General features: G+C 33.3%; 1 protein-coding gene across 1 annotated transcript in view; it reads right to left on the bottom strand.

The window, feature by feature from the left end:
* Positions 1–216: 216 nt before the first annotated feature.
* Positions 217–12737, bottom strand: part of LOC136026679 (pre-mRNA-splicing factor 18-like) — a 34337-nt gene continuing 21816 nt past the window's right edge. The window contains exons 6-7 of the mRNA XM_065703420.1: positions 10462–10617; positions 217–450 (exon numbers count right to left, since the gene is read on the bottom strand). Of these exons, the coding sequence (XP_065559492.1) occupies positions 361–450; positions 10462–10617 (246 nt within the window). The 3' untranslated portion in view covers positions 217–360. The remainder of the gene's footprint in view (positions 451–10461; positions 10618–12737) is intronic.

The raw sequence follows: 12737 nt of genomic DNA on the forward strand, positions 1-12737 counted from the left end.
TATGCAATTCATGCCGTTTGGTTTAATAAATTCCTCTGCATATCTCCCTGCCTCTCAAAATATAATAACAGTTTAGCATTTTATATGGAGCTATGACATAGGGTTTCCAACTCTTTTTTTTATAATTTTGATTTTGCAATTTTGATAAGCATTTCGCTTCATTTTCTAACAATGTATCTCGGACATATCCTATATAGAACTGTGTACATCCAAATATAAAAATCATTCAAGTTTACTCTCGTTCAACCCTCAGTATGAGCTAAATTACAAAATCATATACTCAAAATAGTATATGGGTACAAAATAGTTACACAAATTTACACACGTTGCACAAAATAGTTTTTTCTCCACGGTTGCACATTACAGTTCTGAACTGGCTCCATATTCAACACATCTTGAAGGATCTGTCGGGAAGAAAATCTGACATCTTGTCATCAGCCTCTTTAAACCCTTAAAAGAAAGTTAGATGATGTAAGTCAATGAAGCCAGGTGTTAATGCCCTTTAATAGTTCAGACAAGACGAAAAGAAATGATGAAAAGCCAAAAAATACTGTTAAAATCGTCAAGCAATATCACTTTCATGCGCAACTACAAGTTCTTTCTTTCTACAAGAAAATTCTTCAATTTCCAGCACCACTAGTTGGCTAATCTACGAAATTCAAAAGTCTTTGTTGTAAAGAAAGAAGAAAGAAAAAAAGATATAAAAAGGGAATTCTAAGAAAATCGGTTCTAAAAATTTCTAGCGTTAAGACGCTTAAAAGCCTGTGATTAGGCAGGTCTTCAGTGGTAGAAGATGCTACTCGTGGTTGAATTTCAATTATTTTTTAGTTTAACAAATCAAAACAGTAATTGAATGAAAGAAATAATACAACATGGAAAGCATATAAATTTGTGTTAATTTTAATAGAGCGATTTAGCTTTCCTATAGTTGAGAACACATTATTTTTTCTTTGCCCACTTCAACATTCGAATTAAATTAGATTTTAAAAAACACATTTTTTTTTACCGAAAGTAAGGAGGGTTATTGAAAATTAAAACGAACAGAAATTATTCTACATATGAAGCGGGGGAAGCCTTTTCATTAATCCTTCAAAAAAGATTTTCAATCTTTTTCAGATTTTTCAGATTTTTAATCCTTCAAAAAAGATTCAACACTAAAGATTTTAGTTTTTTAAAAGCTTCTTATTCCAATTCAACGGACCTTGTGTTTCAGCATTCGTTCTCGAGGTATTGAGACAAGAAAAAAAAAATCAAACTTTAGCGTAAAGGGGGATGGATCCAGGAGGCGCGGTCCCCCCTCAAATACAAAATAATTTCTGTTTGTTTGAAGTTCCAATGATGCTCCCTACTTTGAGTTTAAACAATGCTTTTCTTTTTTATTTAATTTCTGATCGTTTTTCAAATCATGCCCAGGCCTAAACAAGTGTGTTACATGTTTCCTAACCTCCCTCCCCCTTTCTTGCTATTAAATTTTATGTATCAATAATTTTCAATTGATTGGTAGGATTGTTAGCGTTCCGCTTTTCAGTTTTTCTGCGTAGGAATTAAAATGTTCAATCACAATTAAAATTTTTGAAAAAAATTTGAATATTTAGTTAATATTTTTGATGAACAGCATGTTGTTGAATTTGTTCTTAACAATATTTTCACTAAGTAATTCCAGAAGGACAGAAAGAGGTATTATTGTTCCTGCATGACTTTTGATCTTCTACGCGGCTGAAGCCATCGTGACCTCAAGAATAGGGTTATCATGTTGTTTAATTACTCTACATACATATGTTTAAATACATTGTATATAAACAGAAAAAGAGATATTACCATTTCAAATCGCTGAGAACAAAGCTCTTGGTAGCACTTGCCTACCCCCCCCCCGGAAATTTCCTGGCGTGGCTCATGATCCCCTTTCTCATCTTCTTTGCCTCTGTGGCATTAGGTATGTGAATGTTACATCTTGTTCAATGTAGAAAAAATATTTTCGCAAAAGGAAGAGCACTTTTAAAACACCCCCCTCTCTCCATTAGCAGCAATAACATATGTGTAGACCAGAGTTTTTACCTGAATTAAGTGGAATTAGATGTAGATATCAGCTCCCCCCCCCCTTCACAAAAACTCATTTAATGTTTATCAGAAGGCTTAATGAAAGTTGTAATTTTTGAAACTAAAATCCACTCTTTACGCCGTCAACCCTCCTCCCCTACAAAATGACAAGCTACCCCTCCTTCATAATAGCTGATGCGCACCTATACATCACCCTGTATAAGTTAATTTACGAAATATGAATCAAATCAGTTAAGTTAAATGAAGCTTTAAAATAAATGTCCAACACATTTTTTTTTTGCAGTAAGAAGCAAGGTATCACCTCAAAAAATCCTAATTCTAGACTAGCCTGAATTGAGGGAGATGAAATATTAATTCCTATTTTCGCTCCCCATACCTTACTCCTTTCTGTTTATCAAAAGGCTTATAAAGAGTTAGACGATTTGGATATAGAAATTCGTTCGTTTAGGCATCTAATAAGCCCCTCCCCCCCCCCCCCCCGCCTAAACAATAGCCCACCGTCCCTCATTCCCGAGAGCTGATCAACAATTATACATAACTAAACATAATTTTCCGCAGAATCAACTAAATCACTTAGTTAAATTAAGCATTAAGACCAATATCCATATTAACCATTATGTTGTATGGACTACGCGACTTAGCAGGAGCAAATGGCCTACCGTGCGGCATTAGGCCTACTTTCTCTGCAACTTGGAATATAAGTACATAGATTTTTTTACATTATATAAATCGATTGTGCAGATCAGGTTTGTCAAGCGATAGCAACTTAGTCCTCCTTGGGGTAAAATCGTAGTTTGGTGCCACAAAATGGCACAAAACACCACTTCCCATCGGTAAAATCTTTTTGGTTACTTAAAAAGAGCACTAGAACTTTTATCTTCCGTTCTAACGAGCACCATAGCGATTTTCTAGAACCATTGGTTCTACACGAACACCTCTCGGAAAAAAAAAACAAGACAAACAAATAAACGCACATCTTCCTTCTGGCAAAAAAAAAATACAAAATTCCATATTTCTGTAAATAGGAGCTTGAAACCTCTTACGCTAGTCTCTGATATGCTAAATCTCACGGTGTACTTTTCATTAAGATTAATTTACTTCTTGGGAGCTATAGCTTTTGATGGGTAACATTAAACTAAATGGATTTTATACATTTGGAAGCGGAGTAAAAATTCAATTCTTTTATCTCTTAGTTGTTATCAAAGTTCCATTTTTTAGAGTTTGGGCTACTATGGGCCGAGTTGCTCCTTGCTTACAGCTTTCTACAATAAAATTTTTGATTTTTTCTTCTTGAACAGCTCAAAATAACACCTCGTGCATCTAAGAAACGCAGAAAAAGTGACTATCTGTGATAATTAAAAAGTTTAGGTCAATAATGTGGTTTCATTTTTAGTACATAGACGACTGAGTATGAAATTATGCAAATTAATCTGTGAGATAAGATATTTTGACAATTTTCGCGCCAGTTATAGCATGTTTCCCCTTGACTCTTATAAAACGAACACAGTTCAGCAAAGCAGCTGCAGTTATCAAAAAACTGTTGTACGGTGTTTTTGTAAAATCTTATTTACATCCCATCAACTCAAAAAAAAGCAAGTTCCATTGATTAATTCAAACCCATTTCTCCTATGTTGTTTAGTTTCCAAGAAAATTAGAAATTTCTTTTGCTCTTAATTGTATTTTCTCCTCCTTTCTCACTCACAAGATTCTAAGAAATTAGAACTTTTTTAGGCCGGAAGAATCTTAAGATAAGTCTAATAAAACTTTGACAAACTGAAGTTTGAATTATCGCACGCGTAATGTAACCATTTTAGAACTATTAGACGAATCTTTCTTACTTTTTCGGTAATTCTCGAAGGCAATAAAAACCAGAAGAACAATAGGGAATTTCTCAATACCGTGGGAAACAAATTAGAATGAATATTTCGGCCCTATGTCTAAGGGCCGTCCTCAGCAATACAAAAACATATAAGAAGAACAAACTAACAACAGGATAAAATCATTAAAACTAAAATGAAATTTTTCAAAACGGTCCCAGCATCCTTACCTCAGCGAAGTTCAACCAGGACTCACGAAGTTCAACAAGGACTAAGGACAATTCAGATTAAGGACAGCAAAACTAATGAAGTGAAAAAATTAAAGTGAACACACCATATTACGTAAATTCATTATTTACTAGATTACTCAACGCACGTTGTCGCAATCTCAAAACAAAGAAAATTCAAGGCAAATTTCGACATAGAAACCCCCCCTCCCTACCAAACTAATAATCTTTTAAATTCTAAAGCATTCGAAAATTTGCCCCGTGGACAATCATCTTCTCACAAAATTTTACCTTCCCGTGCTATTCCAACCCGCTAAAATGTCCCCTTCATTGGGGATCGAATCCATAAATTGAAAAACACGATAATGCACTTAATCCATAAACATGAAGATCGATTTTTTCAAACGTCATGATTTCCACAATAGAGTTAATTCCAGACTGAAGAAAGTTTTCCTTTATTCTACATTTATATAAATTACATAATTAATTTATTGCGGTTACACATGCAAAGAGTCGTAAAGATTTGCAAAGAGAATCTATTTTTATATAAAAAAAAAATCCCCCCTCCCACTGAATTACCACCCGATAGTTACCCCCGGGGAAAATTTCACCCCAACAACTCCAACAGGAACACTTTCGCCAGATATAAAATAACAATAGTATTTTTGGAATTTGACGAGTATTAGGTTGATTACCAAATTAACGAAACTGTTGAATTTAAAATTCAATGAATTTATTGAAAAGGAAATTTTATAACTTCAGAAGTTTATTAGATGACAGAATATATAATTAAATCACGCGTTAATTGAATATTCAGAAAATTTAAATAACATGAACGAAAGGGATTGACAACTTGTTGTGTTAAGGGGTATCCAATTTCAGTCAGTACAAAAGCATTAAGAAGGTCTTGGGGGTTCCATACCTGAAACCTTAGCAAGAGTGTACTCAATAACTTATAAAGGTTTTTGGCAATCAGATGAACAGTGGAGTAATGCATAAAGGAAACACACACACAGATAAGACAACAAACCAATCCGAAAAGCTATGCAGGTGTCTTCCATATAAGAACAAAAAGGATAAGCTTCTGCTTTTCCCATTTCAATCTACGGACAAATATTAGCAAAGTCAGAGAGCAAACTTGATATCAATTTTGAATGAGATTCCCCCTTCTTAATCTCCCTTCACCGGTTAATAGAACGGAATGTGTAAGTGGTCGAATTTTATTATTATTATTGTCTAGTTTGTTTTTTTTCACGATACTGCTTAATTTAACTTGTCCCAGCAGAAGTTAAATTGGGTCCCAGCAGAAATACAACCCTGATTCATACCAAAAATCTCCTTGTGTGCTTGCAATTTTGTTTTGCATTATGTACTTAGCTTAAACACTGCTAGGGACCAGACAAGAAATATCCTAGATTTGATCACAGTTATTTAACAGTATTAAATGCAGCATTTGTTTTAGAGTTCAAACGATCACGTCCACTTTATGTTTAAGTTACTTTAAACGAGCAAATATTTCAAAATATATAAAAAAAAGTTTAAAATAAATCCTTCCTATTAAAGCAAAAAAAAATTAAAAAAAATAATCAACAGGTTCTCAATAGTACATCAATAATACAATAATACAATACAATAGTAATATTGTATTACTCAATAATACTATAATACAATAGTAGATCAAGAATTTACGTCTCGTTTTAAGTAGTAAAAACTATCCATTCCAATTATACTTTTATTTTAAAATCAGTCCAGAACTGAAGCCTCTGAACTGAAGTTGAAGAAAAAGTACAAAGACTTCCATTTCAATAAGTTCAATCTTGTGTGGAATCGGACACTAAAAGAGAGATGAGCACAAAAACCAATTTTTCAAGAAGTTTCTCCCAAAGAAAACAAAAAGACAAAAGATTTTGCAATGACAAAAATGGATGAAAGCGTAAAGTAATAGGTCATTGTCAGAACATAAAAGAATTCTAGAACTTAGAAAATGAACTAGGACTGAAATGGGACAGTTTCAGAAAAGAAGGTATTCTTTTAAGAATTTGTTTACATTCAACAGCTCTAAGGAAATATACAAAGCACTTCCAAAGACTGTAGTTTGAAGGGCAGATAAGAGAAGCCTCAAGAGCAATAAATTGGCTGTTGGGTGACCAGAATGGACTTCTAAAGTCAAAATCTGCAGAGTTACTTAACAAGTCATCATTACTCAGATTTTACGTCGCCCAATGATATGGATCGCTTTTGTTTCCGAATAAACTTGAATAAATCCTTGCTTTATTTTCCAAGATTATGTTAAGAATAAGATTGGATAAAGATATATTCTTTAATGCTAAAACAACTTTTAGAAGCAATGTGTTCTGATTTTGCACTTCTTGTCAAATGAACAAATGTAGTTCTAAAAAATATTCAACTTTAACAAGCTCCTATAAAATAAAATATATAAATACTAGATAGAAAAATGTGCAAAAAATCACGTCTCTCGTCCACACAAAAAGCAAACTCATTTGTTACTAAACATTAATATTGTATTTAATATTGATATTTTAACAGTTAATATGCCAAATCAAAAGGATAAAATTGTACATTCAAAGCTTAATTTTTATTTCAAAAGTCTCCTTGTGTGCTTTCAACTAAATTGTGTGCTCCTTGTGTGCTCAAACTTTACATTTGATTTTCGTCTTAGATATACACAAATATGGGAAACAAACCCATGCACAGAACAGAATATTTTCCAGATACAAAATCGCTTCGTAAGACTAGGAGCAACTATGTCTTACACTGATTTTAAAGACGGAAGTAACCCTCAAAAAGTTTTTAAGCTGAGGTCTTTCCACATTTGCCATGTTTAAACACTGGATATAAAGATACTAGTCCCTGTGCAGCTGAACAAAACCAGCCACTCTAATTTCCAATATTTTCTTGCCTGATTTCCATAAAAAAAAAGTATAAGCTACAAGTATTAGACTCATTAAGCAGCACAGTTCTCTAGAAGGCAAAGCAGACCTTAGTACTAAAGATTTGCTGTTCAAAGCGGATGTCCGGTTTATGATTTCGGATCAACAGATCATTTGATTTCAATAAGTGAACTTGTTAAATTTGTATGTACACTCAGCTTTTAAACAGTACCCACTCCCCCCAAACAAGAATAAATGCAGTGACTGATTCCAGTAACCGAATTAAACCGCCATTAGTGCATTTCCACTCTCTTTGAATTTATTCGATGACACCATTCATCTTTGTTAAGGAATAGGAGTTAAAGTCTACAGATCCTAAGTAATTTCATATTTTATTATTACAATGACCATTTCCAATTATTTCATTTCGTAACGTTAAGGCAGGCCTTAACTTTATTCACTTCCACCCTAAATATTACCATTTTACCAAGTACGATAGTAAGCCCAAAATTTTCCCTCTTGTCCTTCTTTAGCTAGTGCTTCGAAGTTGTATCCATAAAAAATACCAAAAAACAGGTCCCAAAAACTCCAGGTTGCTAGTCAGGTTTGGTCGTTAGTTTCTCTAATTAGCAGATTTTGTTTTTTCTTTTGGATGGTTTAGGATAAATTTAAATATTTTCATACTCTATTGTGAATAACATTTATGCATTTGCTTAGCAGGATTACAATAATTAATTCTTGTGTGTTTATTCATGCCAACTCTTTTTTTTTTTTCTTTTTGTTTCAAATGCATTTTCTTTGTTTGTTTGTTTTGTCCCATGGTTCATTTATGGCAGAAATTATTGCATATTTTTGCAGTACAGGCTCCCTAGATATTAAAGGCTAACTTTTTTTATGTTTTTGGCCCCTTTTTTTCTATTGAAACGATCCTTCTTAAATAAAAATAATAAAAAAAAAAAAAAAAGTCGTTGGTTACAACCTCCACTTCCAACAGATCTCATCTGCATGCTTCAAAGAATTATGCCCATTAGCTGTAATACTGACACACACATATGATTCATAAAGATGATAGGTTACTGAGACAGTTAAGAATATCTTAGCAAGACAGTTTGGATATAGATCAATTAGAGTAATATCACTATTGATGTATTACGACCAACAATATCACATCATGATCATAAGCAAACGATTTATTGTTCATTTTAATTATGCAAGCCTGTGAAAAGTGAGTTTGCCCACAACAGAAAAAAAATGTAAGAATAGAGAAGATTTGGTAATATGGTTCAAATGAATTCTGCACCAAAATCTATATTCCATCAAAATTGACGACTTTTTAGAGGTGCCTCCTCCCTTCCCATATAAATATGATGCTTATTAGATTTAAAAAAAAAGAAAAAAAAACTAGTTTCCACAAAGAAATTTTTAAATTCCAAAAAGACTTTAGGGGTCATGATATAAAAATCCTTAATTAGAAAAATCGTTGGATAGCTATAGCTCGTGGGGGATGGGCCCCACCCCTTCCATCTCTATGCAGGTGAACATATGAACTTAATCTTAACTTCATACTAAAATCAGGCCTGCAATAAGAGGCTGATAATCCTGCATCCATATTACATAGTACAAATATATCTTTCCAAAAGAAGGGAATTCCCCCCTCCCTCTCCCCCTTCTTACTGATGTGAAGGGCTGCTCAAGACAAATTGCAAATTTGAAGCTAAAACCTTATTTTTGAAGCATCATGCATTCCCTTCCCGCATGAAAAAACTCATAAACTCCCACTGCCAATAACCGGCGTGTAACTATACAAAACTGTACAAATACTGTACACAATACTGTATTAGTAAGACAAAAGCTTTGTAGCTGAACAAGAGAATCCCTCTTTGGCAATGGTAATTTTTTCAGGCTTGTCAAATTTTAAATATTATACTAACCATACGATATACCTAATGAGATAACCACTGAAAACAAAACCATTTTATAGAATAATCCTTTAATAGTTAAATTTATTTGTAAATTTACTTAAGGTATGAAAGACTGATTAAATGTCAATGAAACCAGGAGTAATTAATGATAAAAACAATAAAATAATAATACATAATAGAATAATAAAAAAAATATATATTTATATATATGTATATAACAAAATAAATAGAAAATTAAAAAAATTGTGTATAAATAATAAAATAAGTAATAAAATAATCACAAAAATCAACAGGTCTGAAACACAGACAGTCAACGAAATTCTGGTCCAAGGCAGGCGTGCCTTGTTTACCTCTCATTCCAGGCAATCTAACGGTCTTATGTCAATTATAAATTCTTGGTCAACCTGACTGAGATTCTATGCAGTGTGATTCTGTTGTCGGACAGAGTCGGAGAGAGTATGACTCTCTTGTCGGACAAATACTTGTTTGTTAGCTTTTAGAAAATCAAGTAGAAAAATCTTTGAATTAAAATCAAGTAGTTGTGGGCATCAAGCCATGGCTAATTGTAGAAAAAGCCAAGACAGATAGTCCAAGTGAGTGAGAGGCAAATCTGGCATAAGCCCTTATTAGGATTGTATAAAGATGATTTCAGTTCATATCTATCATCCGTCCATTCGTCATTCCTAGGGCAAAACTAAAGTAGACAGTTATAGAACTAAAGAACGAAAGAACTGGATTGATTTTGGATTGATGTGTGACGGACAATGTCCACTGGACTTAATGCAAAATAAGTGTCAATTTCCTAAGTAGTTCGAATTTGAATATAACTATTACCATACAAATCTAAATAAAGCTGATATTTCCCCCGTAATTAAGATATTCCAATAATTTAATTTTGATAAAATTATCCATCGAAATTTTTTTTTTCCATGCTAAGTTTATTCTCATTGCCTATTGATCGCTTATATTCAAATTTTCAAAAGGAATTGAAGTCCTTCCATGCAGCGATCGATTTCAATAGAAACTAGTAACGGCAAAGGATTACTCAAGCGATATAATGCAGGCTTCACCTTTTACTATCCTTTTTACTAACAGCGAGAAACTGGATGTTTGAATGTACTGTACGGAATATTTTATTACCGATCAAAATGTACAAACTATATTACTGATGGTATAGAAGAGAAGAAAGAGAGGAGAAAAAGCAAAAAAAGCACAATTTTCATCATATAGGAAACAATTTTCAACAATCTTCACAAAAGGAAACCTTCTGCATAAGTAACCTTAAGCAAATTACCAATGGCAAAATAAATGCTTTTGATACATAATTTTTATCAAGAGCAAGCATTTGGAATATATTGATTACAGAAAAAGTGTTCTTTTTATCTAATTTTATTGCTAGTTATTCTATACATTCATCACTTTTACATATTTTATTTGCATGTATGTATTATAAATTTATTTGTATGTATGTATTATAAAATAAATATTGTGATATAGTTTACGCTGCGTAGTGCATCTTAGTCTTTGCCATTCAACTGAAGATTACCTGGATATATTTTCGCTGAGTTTCGTCGTTTAGCACATGGGCGACTTTCTGTGAGAAAATACCCTCTCTCCCTGGTCGGGCGTGGATACCAACCATAGTGACACCAATAGGCCAAGCAGCGTTGCCAATAGCCATCCTTAAATAAGCATCATTTGCCTGAAATTTGAGAAATAATGTTAAGGAGCTAGAAAGGACAGGAAAACAAAAAAAAAATATAGACGAAAAATATGCAAAGCTTTAATTACCTGAAACCACTCTGTGTCAAAATAGTATAGCAGAAATGTCTTGATACGACTGAATTAAACAGGCTATGATGTCAAGACATTAGCGTTAAAATGAGCCAAGTCCATTATTACTTTCCACCCCATTTTTACTTTCCACCAAGAATCCAAAAAAAAGGATTTAAACTGTAGTTATTTAACCTTTTGATTACTTATTTTAAGTTTTTTGACTTGGGTAACACAAACTGAATGTCATCAAGATTAAATTGCAATACTAAACAGTTGAAAAGCTTATTAATTAAGTTTATTACACTTTGAAAAAATTATTAAAAGCGGACTCCCTATCCATAAGTAAATTGATAGAGTTAGAATTTTTATAGAGATGAGCCTGGAAGAACGGAAGGCAGTGACTTAATTTTGTTATGTTTAAGTTTTTGGCAAGTATATGGTCACTGAATTTCAAATGCGTATATTTATCTATCTAGTCTTAATCCTGAATCTTGTTGTACATTTTCCTACAGAGCAATATTCATGTTTTGAAGATTGGTTGCCATCTGAATGTGTGACGGTTTCAAAAGATTAATAATTCAAAAGTTCCTGCATTCAAAAAATCTCAAAGTCCATCCTTGGCACTGAGAGTTTTTATCAGTGTTTTGTTCTCCAAAAACACCTCAAGGTACGATAAAACTTGTTGAGACATTACGGCTGGTACCTAGAAAAATTACAACCTAATGCATAGTTTAGGTAAATTAAATGGAAAATAAACATAACTAGCACCATTACACGAATGCACCTCATAATTATCGGCGATGGGATGAGGTCAAAATTGTTACTGACTCTAAACTCGATTTTTATTCACAGGGTTGGAGCTACCGTTGAAATGGTGGTATAAACAAATTAGTGCATGATATTTGTTTTCAGTTCAGTATAGCTTGGAGAGGAGGAGGTGAAATTATCTCTCGATAGTTTTTCTTTAAATACCTTCTCCAATTTTAAAGTTATTTTTCTCTTTTAAATCTCCCTTTTCTGCCCCCCCCCCCCTCAGGGTTAGGATAGGTTAGGCAACAGTTTTTCCAAGCAGCAGAGTCCCGCTACCCACTATTAAGGTGTTTTTGTTAATAATGTTCAGTTATTTTTTACATCTTTATTTTGAAAAATCAAAAAAATCACCACCCCTCTACATTTTATTAAATTGGTGGCATTGGTTAAGCATCTTGATCACTAGTCAATATTTAAATTTTTCAAGCACAAGGAATAGGTGCTGAGCTATAGTGTCACTAAATCTTTCTGAGAGTTTTGATTTACGGCACATATGTTTCAGTTCAATTGGTTATGTTTGGTGTGGGTCATACTCAAATAGAAGTGCTGAACAGTTTCTTCAATAGTCATGCACTTGCGCGTTCCCCAGGTGAAAAACAGCTGTATATACTAGTGAATAGATTCACTTTCTTTGTTTGTTTTTTTTTTATTTGTATAGTTTCTTAAATCCTAGCATAAGATCTGTTCTAAAATCTGATTCTGATCCCGATCTGCTCCCCTATCCAAACAAAATCCCTTCGCCACTCTGTTAAAGATGGGTCTGTGAAAGTTGGGGTTTAGCTATTAGCATTCTTACTAATTCTCGATGAACTGGATAGCTGGAGAGTAGAAGGAGATAATAGCGAAAGGAGAGGGAGTCAGGGCCAAATGACTGACGCAAACCTTTTCATGATCTCTGTTAGAGTTTGGTTACTTGAGCATGCGGCTATTAGCATGTGGTGGACACACACAGGGCTGAATTTGTATGCAAAATCGACTTAAAACAAGATTCAACAGATACTTTACTATAGAGTCTTAAGGATACTTAACACTATTGGATCTGATTCTCGAAACAGTATACCTGCACAGCTTCAGTAATGATCAAGGTCACAAAAAAGATCATAACAACTTCATAAAATTAGACAAGCTTTCCCACAAAAAAAGACCTTGGACCCATTTACCATTGAACCATTTACCATTCAAACCAGTTGAACCCATTTACAACTTGGTAACCTTTATCTAGAGCTTGATTTATAC

The sequence above is a fragment of the Artemia franciscana genome, chromosome 4, assembly GCF_032884065.1.
Source record: "Artemia franciscana chromosome 4, ASM3288406v1, whole genome shotgun sequence".
Lineage (NCBI taxonomy): Eukaryota > Metazoa > Arthropoda > Branchiopoda > Anostraca > Artemiidae > Artemia > Artemia franciscana.